This window comes from Cavia porcellus, unplaced genomic scaffold (assembly GCF_034190915.1).
Source record: "Cavia porcellus strain 051 isolate PalLab524CR breed Dunkin Hartley unplaced genomic scaffold, mCavPor4.1 scaffold_16, whole genome shotgun sequence".
Taxonomy (NCBI): Eukaryota; Metazoa; Chordata; class Mammalia; order Rodentia; family Caviidae; genus Cavia; species Cavia porcellus.
The window spans coordinates 49,212,932-49,231,673 of NW_026947499.1; the positions used below are offsets into that span (position 1 = coordinate 49,212,932).

General features: G+C 41.3%; 1 protein-coding gene across 1 annotated transcript in view; it reads right to left on the reverse strand.

Annotated features, from left to right (window-relative positions):
- Window positions 1-1,096: 1,096 nt before the first annotated feature.
- Dnah3 (dynein axonemal heavy chain 3) overlaps window positions 1,097-18,742 on the reverse strand; it is a 177,684-nt gene continuing 160,038 nt past the window's right edge. Inside the window, exons 56-63 of the mRNA XM_063227087.1 lie at window positions 14,685-14,929; window positions 13,017-13,133; window positions 9,745-9,899; window positions 8,820-8,987; window positions 7,014-7,156; window positions 3,492-3,696; window positions 2,623-2,760; window positions 1,097-1,495 (exon numbers count right to left, since the gene is read on the reverse strand). Of these exons, the coding sequence (XP_063083157.1) occupies window positions 1,142-1,495; window positions 2,623-2,760; window positions 3,492-3,696; window positions 7,014-7,156; window positions 8,820-8,987; window positions 9,745-9,899; window positions 13,017-13,133; window positions 14,685-14,929 (1,525 nt within the window). The 3' untranslated portion in view covers window positions 1,097-1,141. The remainder of the gene's footprint in view (window positions 1,496-2,622; window positions 2,761-3,491; window positions 3,697-7,013; window positions 7,157-8,819; window positions 8,988-9,744; window positions 9,900-13,016; window positions 13,134-14,684; window positions 14,930-18,742) is intronic.

Sequence of the window (18,742 nt, forward strand, 5' to 3'; positions counted from 1 at the left end):
TTTTGAACATAATCATGAAGTTGGAGGTACCACTCTCCTCCAGAAGCCTGCATCAAAATCAAAACATGAAAAAGTAAAAAAATGCAAGGAGCAAGATGTCTACATCTGGGCTTCAAATCTGGCTCTACAAATGTGAAAAAAATACTTGGTGATCTTAGGCAGTTTCTCTTAATTTCTCCAAAGGGAGAGACAATCTCTCCCAGTACACAGGATCAAACAATGTTTAAAGACCTAGGCTCAGGGCTGGGGATTTAGCTCAGCAGCATAAGCACCTGCCTCACAAGCATGAGGTCATGAGTTCAAACCCCGCCCCCCTTCAAAAAAAAGGCCTAGGCTCAAACCCTGACACACAATGGGTTTGCAGTGAATTTGGTTCTTTCATCTTGCTTTTCTGAAGCTTTAGCCATTGGTGTTGGCTAATAAAAAAGCAATTGGGTCCCATTTCTACCACCAACTTGCTGGAACTCTGCATCTGTAAAGTGGAGGTAATACCGCCCACCTAAGACTATTGGAAGATGTATATCTTAAATATCTCAAGAACCTTAAAAGTATCTCTAGACCCTCTCAACCTCTGAGGAGCCTCAGTGATTGCTGATGTGGGCAAAGAAGTGATTGGAATGGTGACAGCTGCAGCAAAATAATAGATAAAAAGCAAAACAAAACCCACAAGCGCTGGGTGTGGTGGTGCATACCTAGAATCCCACATTCTGAGAGGCTGAAGCAGAAAGATTGCAAATTAGAGCCCAGCCTGTGCAGTTTAGCAAGATTTTCAAAAAAAAAGGCAGAGGAGGGATGGGGCGGGGTTGAGGGGGGAGGGCTGATGATGTATCTCAGTGTGAAGGCCCTGGGTTCAGTCTCCAGGTTCAATCCCAACACTCAAGTGTGAATCCTACTGGCTGTGTTCATATTTCACTTGAGTAGCTATCTGATTTACTTATCTGTATCACATTTCTGCAGCCATAAAATGAGATAAATAACAACCTACTTTATACTTTATAAGACTGCTGTGAAATCCTCGGCTTATAGCATTTCTCTGATATTATTAACGTCATCATCATCGTGTTATATGACCCAAGAAAGGAAGGCTAGACTGTAGTGGAGAATGAAATGCTGTTTATTTCCTGTTTTGGGGCAAATGCCATCAGTTGTCCAGCTGGCACAGGGAAGCCACCCCTCGGTTTATCCAGTGCTTCTGGGGCTGGTCTGTCGGAAGCTCAATGGAGAGAACATAGTTGGTAGAGTGGCCTGTGGTGGAGAGGACACCCCTGCGGGCACTTGTTTTGTAGACTGGGCACATGTAAATGTTTTGATGCAGAAACAAAGCACTCTCCCCAGGTTTCAGCCAAATGATGGGCAATGAGTCATAGAGAATTTTGGGGAGAGATTCTCCTATCTGTTTGCTTTCCCTGTCCCAACGGGCACCTTCTAGGAAGAGTCCTTTTATGTAGGCTCCATCTTCTGGGTTACTCTCCATAGCTGTTTCTTGTGTGGTTACCTAGAAAAGTGGAAAACTGTGTGAGTGCCATAACTTGCCATCCTTCTATCTAAGGCAATAATTAGAATCACCTGGATTCAACATTCGCCTCTACTGGTGTGCATCTCAGAGGACAATGGGGCTTCTGTGACACTATTTCTACCTGCTGCACAAGAACCATGTCTGATTCCTAACTGGCTTCTGTTTTGATACATGGGAGCACAGAGAATGCACCAAAGTAGGAGTCAGGAGACCACATTAACTATAGCCTAGCGACTTTGCATATCTCTTGCATTTTTGTTTTTGTTTTTTTGTTGTTGTTGTTTGTTTTTTTGGTACTGAGGATTGAATTCACGACTTCATGCTTGCCTTCCCTCTTGCATTTTTGGACCTGAATCTATGAAGTGAAATGCTAGACTCGTAATTCAGAGACAGGCCGGCAAAAACAGTTTTGTAAGTAGCAAGGATAAATCCTTGATTTGACAGTTTTTGTCAATTTTGTAGTGTAAAACTATTATCATAGTTGATTTCAGGCTACCAACCAAGAACCAGTTCACAAAACTTCTGGAAAAGTAAAAACTGGCTCTAGCGAGTTGGTGTAGGTGTGCGCTAGCACACCACTTCTTAGATGGAGAAGTGGTAAACTCACATTCCTTTCAGGTAGGTGCAGAAAGTGGTCTGTGATAATAGTGAATGTGTATGTGTGTGTGTTGAGGGAGGGTATTGTGATACAAATAGTACAAGCTCCATTTAGCATCAGTCTAATTGTATTTTTTTGTTGTTGCTGTTGTTACTCAATGGAATGTTTTTCCCACTATTAAGGTCTACAGAAGGGCATTAACATTCTTCCCAGTGAAGAATCCACCACGTTCAATAGTTAGCACTGGGGGATGCTTTTCCTTTTCTTAGTATGATGGTGGCAGAATTCTCCTTTGGAAAGATTTCTTTTATAAACACACAGACAAATGCTTATAGTTCTCTAAAATGCAGAGAATAGTTTTTGGAGCTACTCATGTTAAATACTTAATATGTGGCATCTCAGAAGCATTTGGACCTTAATAAATGCAAATCTTTGGACTAACAAGGATATAAGCAATACTGCTTATTCCAGTTGGTCCCTTGAGCTGCTCTAACCCAAAGCACCCTACCTCAAACTCAAATCCGATGTGGTCAATGGGAATGGTATATTTCCGGGCATAATTCTGAGAGACACCAGTTAGAAAAGACTGTGTGAAGTAGAATCCAGAGATCCAAAAGACCACAGGGGGCCCCTTGTCGATCCATTCCTGCAGAGCCATTGGAATAAAAATTTAAAATGAACAACACATCAAAGATAGTTCAAAGGCAGATAATGTAAATGAGTTCCACCGATAAATATTCTACTTCTTATTTTTTGATTTAACATATTTTACTCTCAAAATGAAAGTATAAAGAAATGTATTTCCGCTTTAAGAAAAGCACAGGTGCAAGGTGGTGTTGAGAACACAGTGGAGAGTGATGGTGACTGTAGCACAGGAGAATATTTCTCATGTCCAAACTGAGCAAACAGCCACTCATCGCTAGAAATAGTTGCAATTTCCAAATGCAGGCACATTGTTTCAAGGCTCCTAGTTTTGTTTTTCAGGAAAACATCTGCTGTTTTGTTTTGGGTGCTGGGGATTACACTCAGAGTCTCACATATGGGAGGAAAAACTCTACCACAGAGTTATATTCCCAGCCCCTAAATCCAGATTTTTATGTATCAAAGTCCAATGTTTCTAAGTCAGATTAAAATTTTTAAGTTGCTGGGCAGCTAAACAAAGCATATCCCGTTGGCCAAATCTAGCCCCTGAGCCACCAGTTCATGATGCTTCACCCCAGTTCCCACTTTTGTCTCTGTAGACTGTTGTCTTTCCAAGGTCTTTCAGACATCTCTGTCCTATACCCAACTCTGGAAAGACCATGTCAAGGTGATCAGTCAGGATTCTGCAATGGCTGCCAGCCCCTACCCTGTCCAGTTACCCTGACTCCCAGGTACCTGGAAGAAAGCCAGGCGGGCCAGCAGGTCAGCCACATAGCCCCCCAGAGGCTTCAGTGACGGGTAGGACTTGGCTGCCCACATGCCTGGCACTTTACCCATGAGCATGCTATTGAAGACTTCCTCCAGCTCCGAGGACATCAGGACCTGCCCTTTGATAGCTCTGCCAAGATTGATGAGGCTGCTGCGAACCACTTTGGTCAACCTGCAAGATAAAAGAAGCTGGCTACGCCTGGCCCCATTCTATCCAAATGCACTAACTCCAGGTCTCCTTGTATCTTGATTCCTTTTAGAAGGTCAATAAATACACAATCATTAATTGAGAAGTAATTAAATAACCAATTGCATCACCGCCTAACGATAACACTGATGTTTATCTTTCCAGATTTGTTTCTATATAAACACAAATCTAATAGGGTCATTCTATATTACCTTTTTGTAATCTGTTTTAATCTGAATAGGGAAACCATTCCAATTCAATAAATAAGAGACCTAAATTATCTTTTTAATGATAATTAAATGCTCCATTTTATTTAACTGGTTGCTGAAGCATTTCTATATTGTTGATTTTTTAAAATTTTAAACAGAAAAAAGTAACAATAAAACAGCTTCAAAACAGATTAGTTAGAGAGTAACAATAATACGCACATTGTGCATTGTTATATTCACATTAGTTGTTCAGAGTACAAGATATAGGCATTAAACAGTGTGCAGAACATTACTAGCACAAAATTTCTCCTCAACTAACCAAAAGAAATCAGCTATATAACATTCTTAATTGTCTTGTGTTTGTATATATATATTTTTTTTATTTTCCCTTCCTCCTTTTCCCTTTCTCCCATCACAGTTTTTCTTTTCTTTTGAAGTTTCTTCTCTATTCATAATATCTATTGTACATTTTGGACTTATTTACTCATTCAGTTTCTCATACTAGTAAGACAATATGATGTTTACACATGTGGGTCTCATTCATTTCACTTATGAGTGTGGTCTTTTTGTGAGTGTGTCTTTAGTTACATCTATTTTCCTATAAAAGTTTCACATTTATATTTCTTTATGGTTAAATAGTACTCCATTACATTTTTAAAAAAACCCACATCTTTTTTATCTATTCCTCAGTTAAGGGGCATTTGGGTTGTTTCCAAGATCTAGTTATTACAAATTGTGCTGCTATAAACATGGGTACACATGTATCTCTGTAGTATGACATTTTTAATTCTTGGGAAGATACCCAGAAGAGGAATAGCTGGGTCAAATGGGACATCTAATCCTAGCTTTTAAAGAAATCTGCTCACTGAATTCCACAATGGTTGCACCAGTCTGCACTCCCACCAACTGTGGAGAAGGTTTCCTTTTTCCCCACAGCCTTTCCAGCATTTGTTATTGGTTGTTTTCTTGATGATAGCCATTCTTTCTGGAGTGAGATGGAATTTCAGTGTGGTTTTAATTTACATCTCTCAAATGACCAGTGATGTTGATGTTTCTGTGTTGTAGTCATTTTAAAGAACATTGCTAAGGAAATCCATCCATGTCAATCTTTATGCAAATTTATAATTATTTTCTAAGTCAAAGACTATCTGGATCAAAGAGCACATACAGTTTTAAGGCTCTTGATCCCTAAAATGCTAGCTTTTATTTTTTATAGACTGCGAGGTACAGCATGAGAAGAGGTGACTGAAGGGCAGCCTGTGAGATGCCAAGATCACCTGCCTCTTTCTGACCTCCATGCTCTGAGGCCCGGCCCAGCCCGGAGGGAATTCATCTGAGGATACCAAAGAATTTGCTACCGGTCCTGTCATCTTCAGTGAATCCCAACCCAGAGGATATGAGAATGATCAAATCCAGAAAGGCACTCTTGAACATTCCTATCAGGAGGAATGTAAGGTTCAGATACTTGATGCATATGCTCACTGAGAAGCCAAGGGGCAAAACTACCCCTGGAGGGATCATACCACAGGTCTCTGTTACAGCTACACTTACTTCTAATCTTGTAGCTTAAACCCTGCTAGTTTCAAGGTCTTAGTGCTCAAAGAAGGCCCCAGAATGTACAATAATGCCCCTGCCTACAAACTGAAAGCTTAACTGCAGTCACTAGACTTCCTGTGTCACTGGATGAATGAGCAAAATACAGGGGTTAGGAAAGACAGTGGAGTAATGGTGAAGGTGAAGATTGCTATCACTTGGCCCCTGCTATGTTCAGTGGCCAATGGTAAAGCCTGGTAGAGTCTCCTATGACCACCAAAGAGGGGCTCACGTGGCCATTAGTGGAGAGTGCAATGGCAGAGGAGGAAAGCTGTAAAGACTGGGATCTGATTAGATGAGCAAGGCCTACAGCTCATCATGCCAAGGCATCTCCTTCACAGCACAAGTGGCCTGGTTCTAGGTTCACACCTCACTTTTGTTTTGTCTCCCTTATGACCAACTGCCTATTAACTCTAGAAACTAATCCTGAGACTACAGAAGCAGAGAAATTCTCAGATGACATTACTTCAGCTAGTCAGTCCTCCAGAGCAAGTCCCTAAGAGTGAACAATGACCCAGTGAAGACAGCAACACAGTATCTGGAAGAACAAGAATCTTGGAGGCAGGACTGATGAGCTTTAAGCCTACTTGGCAATGAGTCACTTAAGACTTGCAACAAATCACTGTCATCTCTGGGCCTCAGTTTCCTCATATGACCTACCTATTCTGATAACTCCATTTTGACTGTTTAGAAACCAAAATGATCTCCCTGAGTTTTATGTTGTTGCAAGTGGAGAAGTGAGAAGGGATGAGAATAGAAGGACCAGAGACTCTATGGTCAGCCCGTAATACCCCAACTATATGGAAAAAACAATGGGATGAACTTTTCCTGCCATTTGGTACATTTACTCTGCCTAATTTTATTTATTGATTAAGTACATAGACTCTGGAATTGGATGACCTGGGTGCAAACTTAGTTCTGCCATTAATCGTGACCTTTTTCAAGCTACTTTACCCTTTTGAATCCCAATATTATATTACAATGGCCAGTGACAAAGACCAGGAAAGACCCCTACAACTACCATGGAGGGACTCCAGCAGCTTCAGGGGAGACTGAGTAGGTTAGGAATGTAGCCATTAGGTCTGGTGTCTGATTAGATGAAGACTATAACTCATCATCCCAAAATGAGTTTTCTCTTCTGTATAATGATGATAGAGGTTAGTAACCACATATTTCAAAAGATCATGCATGATTTGAAAGAGAACCATACACAATGCTTGAAACCTTATCTGGCACTAAAGCTCAATGAAAGTAGCTCTGATATTTTTCTTTTAACTGTAGATGTAATGAGAATGAATGAGAAAGAATGAATAGAAGGTGTGATTTAATCCTGGGCCAACACATACTGGGGATGGACCTATGTACAGCTCTACTGAAGGATGGAGCAAACCATGTTCTCTACATAGCAACACTTACCAAGTGTCCATCTCAGCTACTACCTGTTAGATCTTCCCCATCATGCTCCAACACCCAGGATCCAAGTAAGATCATCTGACCTACCTGTTGAATCTGATGAGCTCCTGCCTCAGGACAGTGTTCATGGACTCCTCGTAGACCACAGGGTACAATTTCATGATCTGTTCCAGGTCAAAGTCTTTGGGAAGTTTGGAGAGTACATCCTGAGCCAGCTCCTCAACAATTTCCTTTGTGCAGAAAATAGATGAATGAGAAATAAACCTGCAGGCTGTGGCAATATCTGGGTAAATCTGAAGTAATGACAGCTATCTTTTTAAACATTCTATCAAAACTGCCTGAAACTCTCGTATAGAAGCCAATTCTGCCCCCCAGGGAAAATGAGGGCAAGTGTCACCCTGCCAGTATTGGGGAGGGCATCACTCTTTTGCCCCAGAATTAAAATGTTAAGCAATAAGAATTCTGTCTGCACACTTGGGGCCAGGCAGGGAATTCCTGCTCAGCCAGGTGGCAAAAACAAAGCAAAACATCCTGTCTTAAGGTTAAGACTTCCTGTCTTAATGGGGGGGGGGGGCAGGGATCTCCCACAACTGTCACATCCATCTTCTTATCACTAGTTCCTGGTATTGATGAAACTCTCTCAGTGCCAGTGGCACTCGGGAAGGCAGCAGGTCTTTCCCAGCACTGAACAAGAAAAGTCCTTGGCAATGGCAAGAAAAGTCCTTAGCCAACCAGAAAAGAGGACAGGCCCAGAGTACCAAAGATGAGTAGAGGCTGGATGTGGGAAAGCCAGAGAGCTCTGCTTGTCTACAGGTCTGAGAGGACCCTTTTCCTACTATAGGGGAATCTCTTTCCCCTCAATTGGGATACACCAACCAGACTGATTTACCCCATACCAAGTAACACTCATGGCACTGTAAACCCAATCAAGAAATCCAGTAACCAAGACTTGCACCTGAACAGGACAGAACGTAAGGCAGTTTGGGAAGTAGGGGAAAGAGCAGGTGAGAGAAAGACTGTGGAGGAGGCAGGCGATGAGACATGGTTGTGGATTTGATTCTGCCTTTGATATGAAGGACTTGAAGCCGATTACTTCCTCTCCCAGGGTTCATTTCCCTTTTGTTTGTAGACTGGCAAGATAGACTGGGTCAGGGCTTAACAAAGTGTGCACTGGGACCACTAGAGAACCCAGAGTGATTTTTTAGTTGTTTCCAGGACACAAAATAAATAACATTGAATTACATGATGAAGAAAATTAATCTTTTCCATTTTCTATCATCTTTCTCTTTTCATTCCTGTCCAATAGAGAGTCTCAGATTGGTGTTAATGCAACAATCCTTTAAGTCTTACTGATTTTTTAAAAGAAGATGTGGGGGGCCTCAGTCCCAGGGCCTTGCCCAGCAATACCACCAGGGAGAAACTTAACTAATGTTTAACTTTCCCTTTCTTTCCCTCCTTCCCTGTCTCCCTGCCTTCCTTCTTTTCTTCCTCTCTTCCTTCTGTACCTAGCATGACTTTATTTGGCTTCCATTTATAATTCTGATGTGCAGTTTTAAAAAATGTTTTTAAGCAAAGTAGAGTTTTACAGTATTATATAATGAGTATAGGTGATATGTGGATATACAAAAAATCATGAAAATTGTACAGGAATAGTTGATATTTTGGAAACTCCAGGTTTATTTCAGCTCTGTATTTAAGGCCTGTCAGCAATAAGACCAAAGCATGCACATTGCACACACACACACACACACACACACACACACACACACACACACACCGGTTCTCCAGGCTGCCACTTTTCTAACTTAATGGTCACCTCATACAACTGTATGCCTATTAGGTGGAAAACTGCCCAGGAAATTGAATTAGGTCTCCTTTTCCAAGCCTGTTTACCTGAGGTGACTTGCCACCCCCTCCTGACTGTCTAGGGAGCGTCGACAGCACCCCTTGGAAGAGCTGGTTGGTTTCCTGGTTGTCTTTGGTGATGTCTGCATTCTCATGGAGACCAAATACTTCTGGGTGGGCTGTGATGGGGAGGGTCCTGATATAGTCGATATAGGACTAGAAAGGAAACCTTCAGTTAACTTAAATGTAGGGTCCCTGGGGTTTCATGAATGCTTTAGGGTTTGTCTAGATCCAATTGGAAAAAAATGACACTGTATAAGTTGTACTGCCCGCCCCCGGCTGTGGGAATATTTCCTAAGCACTCCTCACATAGTTTTCTGAAGAATATGAAAGCAAACTTCCTTCCCACAACTCTTCCTCTCTGTTCCCTAGTAGTCTTGGCTTTGGAGTTAGATGGAATGGGGTTTGGATCCCAGCTGGATCCCAGCCAACAGTGGAATTGAGCTAGCCATCTGAAACCCCGGTTTCCTTATCTGTAAATGGGAAGAATAGTGAGATCATAAAGGAATAAGACCTTGGCATATGACAGTTAATCAATAAAAGTAACCTCTTTCTCATCCTTCTTAGATTTCTTGTTGTCATCTTCTGTATCTCATTCACTTCTTCAGTTTTTCTGTACTTCCTCGTTTGTCATTTTTTTAAACCTTTGTTTATAAGTAGCAATTATCAGCCATTTTACTACCAAGCTTCATCTTTGCGATCTTTCCTTCTTCCCCAACTATCCAGAAAGATCTTGTCTAGTAAATACCTAGCATTTACTACACAGGAAAGATATTCCCTGAAGGCCTTTCAGTAGGCCTGTTGGAAACAGTTTACAGACCCAAGTAAGGAAGCCCAAGGCTACCTCTCAGCTCTCTTTGGCCACCCTGTACCCTCCAAGTACATGGAGACTTCTGAGACCCTCTGATATCACCTGGTAGGAGCCGTAGAGAGGGATGTAGTAAGTCTCTCCAGGAGCTAGATAGTAATGGTCCTGCTCAATTTCTTTGCAGTAGAATGTGGATAAAAGAGACAGTAAGAGACGCCGATCTTTGTCGTCAGTCACTCTGCCTCCATAATTACATTCTCCTGGAGAAACAGAAGAAGTTGGGAAGGGAAAGTCATCATGAATTTGGTTAATAACCTGCAACAGGGCATTCTTCCAGTCAAGGAACCCTCTGCAACAAGGAGTGGCCAAGGACACAGGGTTACTAATACCATATTCCGTGAGAATTCCATCAAAAATGATTATTGTTATTTAGGCAGCTTCTAGATATTTTGCTTCTGTGTATGTGCATACATATATGTATATATGTGTAGGAAAGGCATTATGAAACTGTGTTTAGGGCAAGGGCTTTGGGACATCACATTTCTGAGTTCTAGTTTCAGTTCTGCCATGTAGTAGCATTTTCTTATTGGTCAAAAAGTGGAGATAATTGCAGTACCCAGCTTACAATGCTGGGGCTAAGACTGACCAACTCAGTATGTGTACAGCATTTAGCATGGTTTGCCTATAAAAAAGCACTTAACTATAGCTATTGCAAATATATATATTTTAGAAAGAGGAGATATTCCTATAATATTGTTTTAAGATATCACTTTCTCCATCCCCATGCCACACCCTCATCATTAACATCATTCTTGGAACCTGCATATATTCACTCAGAGTTCTATAACAAGAATTAGGTAATCCTTTGGTGGGAACATCCAATGCACCATCACTTAGGGATGTATTTTTTAACTGGCCCAGATTCCATAATATTGCAATATATGGCTGTCACTTGGTAGTTGGGGTAAACATACCAGATCTTCAAGGAGGTGTGTGTGTGTGTGTGTGTGTGTGTGTGTGTGTGTGGTGATGGTGGGCTTATTTCCAACTTTAATCATTTCAGAGACAGGAAAAAGACATAAGAATCACACTGAAGTACAAGAGGCCTCAAGTTTCTCTCTTTCCAGATGTAATGGCTCTCAGTGTCTTGGGGACTGGACATCTTGGATGTCCAGTTAAGGGAACAGAGGAAGCTCATACTGAGTAATGTGAGTCCTCCAGAAGCCACTTGACCTTGAGCCAGGTTATCTGTATTTCTGTAGTTCTGTCTATGGACATCTCCAAGCCTTTAGCAAAGTTCATTTTGAACATTATTGCTTGTTTCAGTGGTAAGAAGGTTTATGACAGTACCTGAACTACAGTGTTAAAGAAAGACTGGTTTTACTCCCTGAAATCAGTGTGGCAGAGATAGGGGGCACCCAATCATAACACAAGGTCCCACTGCCACTTCCTCCTTGGTGAGTTTTTCCTCAGAGGACACCCTTTCAGCTCTGATTTTTGTGTCTAAGAAGGAAAGTTCACTTTTTTATAGCTACATATATGTTTGCTTTTTAGCAAGAGCACAAGTTCCTGGAGGAGCCAATACATGTATTAGACCTCTACTAAACTCTCTTGTCACCACTGTAGGTGTGGGTACCAGATTAAGAGTTTTGACTTTGGTCATCTAACCTGACAACCTCTCTGTGCATGTGATCTGTCTCTTCAGTTAGTTCTTGGAGTATTCTAAGTATCAACCTATATCTGATTTTTCCTTCCTTCCTTCCAGGCATATAAGAAGGTTATTCTCTTTTAGGTCCCTTAGAGTATATGGGGCCAAGTGACAAGGTCTTGCACATTTAATTGCTGGTATTTAATTGCTCTTCAGTGATGACCTAAGTATTTGCTGAGGTGGTGGCAATAAAAGTTGGTGGAGCCTTTACTGAATGCATACCCAATAGTTGTAATGAGCAGAGACTTCTGTTGATTCACACTAGACATGGGGAGTGGAAGACAAATGGACTTTGATGTCGTTTACTCTTGAGATTTGGGGATTGTCACCTCAGTCTAACTCACCTATCTTGATGGGCACAATTGGAAAAGGACTGTCCTCAAGCTGGCTGGTACAGGCAGGGCAGGTGGGTCTTTGGCCTGTAGGCAGTCTTCACCCAAGAGCACATTCCAGGGCCAATCAGGCACCCATTCTGTGGTTTGGAGGGAGCCCTGGTGCATGTCAGAGAATGATGGGAAGATGGCCTCTTTCACTGAAGCAATTCTTTCCCCAAACTAGGATCCATTGAACTTGTGTTGTGTGTGTCATTTGGGGTTTTGTCCTAGGAAACACTGTACCAAGTTAAAGTCAGTGTGGCCATCTACAAACTGAATGTCATCACTTTCATACAGGTTTCTCAGCACCACTAACAGCTGAGACTGGATAGTTCTTGCTGTGTGGGGCTGTCTTATGCAGTACAGAAGTTTAGCAGCACCTCTGGTCTCTACCATTAGATGCTGGTAGTGTTCTTCTTTTCAGTACTAAAAGTTGAAAACATCTCCAGACATTGACAAATATGCCCTACACACAGTTCAGAATCACTGCTCTAAGGCCTCAGTCTTCTCAGCTGGAGTTCATAAGATTGCTAAATTCATCATGTGCATACAGTGTGTATCACTACTTGGGGAAGGACCCAGGCAAACACTTTAATGTAAGGAATTGAAGAAGGAATTTGTGTGTGATCTTAAAGGTTTTCTGTTGAGTTGCATTTTGACTTCTGGCAATGATATTTCACTCATTTAGCACATATCTTATGTCTCTCTATTTTAACTCTTGTGGTATTATGTACTCCTTGAGGGCAGTGACCAAGTATTATACATCTAAATTCTCTCATATGGTTTACTAGTATATATTGAGTGGCTGGTAAAAAGTTGCTGATGAATTGTTTTAATACAAAAGACTTAAGATCCCTCTGCTTGGGAATTCTCTTCTTCTCCCTTCTCATCATCCACTTCCCTTTCTTCTGCCAAAGGTAAAAACTACTCACCCCTCAAAACCCAATCTCTCAAACCTTAAGAAAATTTTCCATGATCATTTCCTCTCTGTTCTCAGATTTAATCTTATGTTTTGCTTTTCTACTTTATGAATATGTCTCTTACTGAATTGTATTGTTATATATTCACTTATAGTTTTTACATTTAGACTGCGACCCACTTGACTATAGGTAATACACCTAAATTTTCATTGTTTTTGTGTTTTACTATATTCAGCATGATGACCAATATTAGTGAATGAAGGAATGAAGGAAAGAAGGAAAAAAAGGAAGGAAGGAGTAAGTAAGTGAATAGAGACAGGAACAAAAGAGCAAGGTGGTGGAAGTTTACTGCAGCAGAGCTCCTCCCATCAATACCTGTCAGGTAGGTCAGAGCATCAAATGGCACCTCCTTGTAGTCATTGAGAAACATCTGGATCTGCCGCATACTGATCCTCAGGTCAGATTCATTGAATTCATAAGGAATATTCCAACCTACAAGAGGCAGAGAAGAATTAGAGGTCTCAGTGCTGAGAGCTCTTAATTTCCACTCAGGGAATAAACTGGTAAAGTTAAGCATCATTATGCATCAGGAGTCTCTTTCAGCCTATGAATATAGAGCACCAGGCCAACTATTAACCTTGATGATTACTGCCAACCCGGGAGCCATTCTGCCTAAGAAAACATCCATTCTGAAATCAATTTCCTTATGGGTCTTCCCATTTGTTAAGGAAGATGTTAACATCCTGGGATTTGTGGAATGAGAATTATTCAGCCTGGCTGGAATACTGTGGTAATACACAGTGTTCCAAAAATAACACGAAAGCATAGCTGAGAGCAGTAGCTAAGATTGAGCAACAGGATGAAGCTGGTTTTAAGAATTCCCTTCCTTGTACTCACGGGGGAACTGGATGGCCACTTCCATTTCCAAGTTAATGGCAAATGCCCATGGGTGGCTGAAGAATGACATAAAAATCTGTGGCCTGGGTCTGGTGTAATACAGCAGGGGATGCTATGTTTAACAGAGGAATTTAATTTCCTCCTAAGCATTCATATGCAAATTTAAAATATAACAAAATAATAAATTTCTGCATTGGTAAACAAAACACAACCTAGCAGTTGGTTGGGAGCCAAACTGCTGCATGGATTTTTAGAGAGCTAGCAAGGATAAGAGACTGACCGTAGAAAAAGCATGAAATCAAGATGCAGAGGGGCTGGCCTCCTCCCTCCACCCTCCACCCATGCAAGTCATGAGACCTTGGAGCTAACTGGGGCAAGCTAGTGTGCAGAGGTAGGAGGTAGCACGTACTCAGAGAAAATCACCATGAGGACAACTGTCCCCTTATCTCACCCATAAGGGCTGCTAGGAACCCCCTGAAGTTGGTCATTTCAAAGCTATTGGACAGAATTGAAGGTAGCCTATAGGTGAGAGAAAGGTAATCCCAAATGAACATCATGATGATATGGGATTTGTATTTGTTCTAAGAAGATTATTTAGTTGCTCATTAATTAGGCCATGAATAACTTTTATTACTAAATAAATAAATCACTTATTTTTTTAGAAGAAACACAATGTCCCAGGTATATTTCTGTTTTTTATTATTATTTTATTTATTATGTCCAAAGACACACTACTTAGAAAGAGCTGCATGAAACATTGTAAGTTACCTGGTGACAGCTTCCTGGAGGGTAATCATTGTGCCTAAGAAACAAAGACATGCCAAAGGGAAGAGACTGCAGTCCTCGCATTATCCCATTTCTTTAAGGGATTTCTGATTAGAGGTGTCATCTCCTCCCTGACACTCACATTGTCCTGGTTATAGGGTTGCCAGATTTAGCAAATAAAAGTAAAGACTACCTAGTGAAGTTTAATAAATCACAAATCATATTTAGTTTATCTATATTCCAAAGACTGCACAGGCCATATTTGCACTGTATTTTACTGGCCACCCCATTTGAGTGCAAACCTGAACACATTCTGCTAAATAGACCTGCATCTGTCTGTGATCATTGCCCAGGCCACCCAGGTCCACTGTTATGGCTCACCTAGGGGTCCAAAGTTCCTCCTCTCCTGAACGATGGCATGGAAGAAGCAAAGGCCAAACAACAGCTTCTGCCACATCACTGGCTTTGTACAACTTTGGAAGAACGTGGGGTCTGAGATAGGATCATTAAGGTAGGAGCGCAAAAGGTTGGCCCGGAGCCCTTTGGGGGGCTCATTGGTCATTTTGATCCCATTCTGGAGAATGCTGACAGGAAATTTCTCTGATGGATAGCTGGTTAACCAGAGTCTGTAAGAACAGCAGGTCCAAATGTTTAGAACAATGCAATAAATTACATTGAAAAAAAAGTAATAGCTACCATTTATTTTGTTTATTTTTTATTTTTTTGAGACAAGGTCTCACTTTGTCCAGGCTGAACTCACTATGTAGCCCAGACTGGCCTCGAACTTGCAGCAATCCTTCTGCCTCAACCTCCTGAGTGCTAGGATTGCAAATGTGTGCCACCACACCCAGCTACTAACATTTATTAAGTACCACTGAATGCCAAGCCCAGGCTAAGAATTTACTGTATGTCCTTCATTTTTAAAAACTCTCATAGCCATCTGTAAGGAAGGATTTATGATTCCTTTTTACCAGTGAGGAAACAAGTGTACCAGTTAATTTTAATTGTCGACTGGATTAAGAGACTCCAAGAGATTGGATGGATCATGGAGCCCTATACTCATCAGTGGATTAATCCACTGCTGTTCCCAGATGCATGTGCTGTGAGAAGATGGGCCAAGTTGGAAGACGTGGGTCACTGGGAGCATGCCTTTGGAGAGAATTATCTCTCACTATGCCTCTTTCCCTTGCTCTGCCCCCTGGTCACCATTATGCTCACAGCTTGCCTCCACCATACCCTCCACCATGGTGCTTCTGCCCTGGAGCTAGTCAGGATGGTGGACTGAAACCATGAGCCAAATTAAACCTCCTCCTTTAAGTTGTGGGTGCCAGACATTTTGTAGCAGCAATGGGAAAGCTGACACAGTATAAGAGGCACAGAAAGTCAGGTAGGCTTTCCAAAGACACACTACTTAGAAGCATGCTTGGATGTGTGCTTGAGTCTCTGGACTCCAAAACCCCTGCTTTTAAACCCCTCACTTCTCCCTTATGGGACTTGCTGAACACTTATGTACTATACTAGAAGAAAAGTACTATACTAGAAGCCACCAGAGTAACCAAAATGAACAAAGCATTGTTTCTAGCTCTCACAGATACTCACAGATTTCTTGCTAGAGGAGGAACTGAGGGCCAGGCAAGGGATAAAAGATGGATACTAGAATACAAAGCATTATAAAATCAAAATCACAAGTAGAGCAGAAATGAGGTGAGAGCTTCCATGGAAATAGGAAGTTTCAGTGGGTTAGCGGGAGCCAGACAAATAGCATAGATTAAAAATGGCAGCTATGTCCAGAGAGCTAAAGCCAATCTGTCATCTGTTTTTGTAAATAAAGTTTTATTGAAACATGTCTATCATCTTTCATTTATGTTTCATCTATGGCAGCTTTTGCCCTACAACTCCAGAGCTGAAGAGTTGCAGCAGAGACAATATGGCTTGCAAACCCTAAATTATTTACTATTTGGTCCTTTAGGGAAAAAGACTATTATCAAATAGGAATGGTATTGAAAACAGGTCTTGAGAATATAGGGAATTTATTTAAAATAAAAGCTATATATGTTCAATAATGGGAATATATGTAAAGGTAGGATTTTTTTTTACCTTTAAGGCTTTGGTTTTTAAAATTTTTATTTTTATTACTACATGTCTGCGGTACATAATGATTACATTCATCATGGGGGTTTGTATAGGTTGTGAAAGTGTTTAGAAGGAGAAATAAAATTTGTAATTTCCTTCTGTAGGTTAATATTTTGGCATATCACACTCCAGACTTTCAGTTTGTTTTTCCTACCAAACTCAAGTGACATATATGCCATGGTACCCTGTTTTTTGTTTGCTTGTTTACTAAACATTGGAGAGACTTCCAACGGGTGGATTTGGTGATGGGAGAAGTCTTCAGTAATACAGAACCCAGTCAGCCTTGGTGGGCAGGTGGTTGTGGTCCAGGCTCAAGGTTGGGAGAAGAAATAAGAGCTCATATACTTAAGGCTGAAGGCCTGATTTCAGCCTGGATAGAGGTGATGTTTGGCTCATACCATTTACACCACACACACACACACACACACACACACACACACACACCATACTGTATTTTTGAAGCAGTTGCCAACTTTTCAAAATTAAGGGCTTTCTTTTACAATTCAGACTTCTCACTTCCTCTTTAAAGCCATCAGAAAATCTGATCACATGATGCCTGCCTCCTTGCATGGCAACATGAAGTAATATTAAGTAATAAGTGCCCTGCTCTATAGAGCATGCGTTGCGAGGTCCCTGTGGTTCCCACCATTCCCTATAGCCCGATGCTGAGACCAACTGCCCATAAGACTGCTCCTGTACTGTGAAAATGGTTCTCATGTTCATTCCTCTTCAGTCACTTATTTTGTGTGCCTGGACCTTGTTGGCACTTGAATTCATGACTTTTATTTATTTATTTATTTAGGTATTGGAAGTGGAATTTAGGACCTTGCATTTACCAGGCAGGCACTTATTCTGCTCAGCTACGTCCCTGGTATATTAAATGTCAACGAGAATAGCTTTTTCTTCATTCAGTGTCCTGTCACTAGCTGTGGATTCAGTGGTCCATGAGTCCAGTCACCATCCCAAACCAAACAGCATTCTTGGAACTAATGAACTCTCTCTCCTTTGGAAATCTTCCACAAATACAAGTCAACTGTGCGCCTAATATGAGTTTCTACATAAGCACCAAACATTTTCCTGTTTTCAAGGAGTCATGACCAAAATGAAAATACCCAGCAAGCTTTATTGCTTAAAGCAGGGATCACTAAAATTTTTTCATAAAGGATAGAATAGTGGCCATTTTAGACTTTGTGAGCTCATATGGTATCTGTCTCAAATGTTTGTAGCATGAAGCAACCCCACACAATATATGAAGAAGCACGTTTTTCAATAAAACTTTATTTATATAGATATTAAAATTTGAATTTTGCATAATGTTCATCTGTGATGAAATATTATTTTTTTTCCAATTGTTTAAAAGTTAGAGGCTGGGTGTAGTGGCACATGCCTGTGAGCCCAGCACTTGGGAGGCTGAGAAGAGTGGAGGACCAGCTGAACAACTCTCCTTGAAAAAAGAGCAATTATCTTCATTTTTGCTAAACCTGGCCCTATCTTCATGTATCGGTATGTACAGAGCTTGTTAGGCCATTTCCTTATCCCTTCAACTGGCTTTAAGCAACATAAATCGGTCTGGCCCGTCTGGCAAGGAGCTGACATGTAGTCTTTGAAGCAAGGTGACAGTCTGTTTCCCCATGCTGTGGCTCCCCAAAAACATGTGTGAGCCACTGTGGTGCTGTTAGCTGGGAATCGGGCTTATGACTTCCTGGGCATAAAAGATTACACATCAGAGCTGAAGCACTGATCTGAAAACATTAGATATTACCTCAAATTGTGCTATGCAGATTGCTCTTTGCATACCCTTCTCGCTGCATATTGCAGATTTCAGGTCTTCTATTTAGCCCAGCTCACAGTACTCACATATTTCCTGCCATTCTCATAGTCACTCACGTTCGAGCCACTCCCTTCTTCATGGATGAATAAAACCTGGGTTTGGCCCTGTGTCAAGGCCTTTTTCCAGTGGACCACTACCTTAGCTGGATTTAGGATCTCCTTGGCTCCCCACAACCATAAATATGTCTTAGTGTCTTTATTCTCGCCGTGAGTTGCACTGGAAGTGGTATACTGGAATTAACTCACTAGATTTCCAATGGCTTTTCCGTGGGATTACAAACATAAACTTCCCATTTATCATTATGAGGGAACATTATGAGGAACATTATGAGGTCCGGGAAAGGCTTGTATACAGGAGTTTGAGGCCAGCCTGGGATATGTAGTGAGTTCAAGGCCAGCCTGAATTACATAGCAAGAGCCTGTCAAAAAGAAAGAAAGAAGGAAAGAAAGAAAGAAAGAAAGAAAGAAAGAAAGAA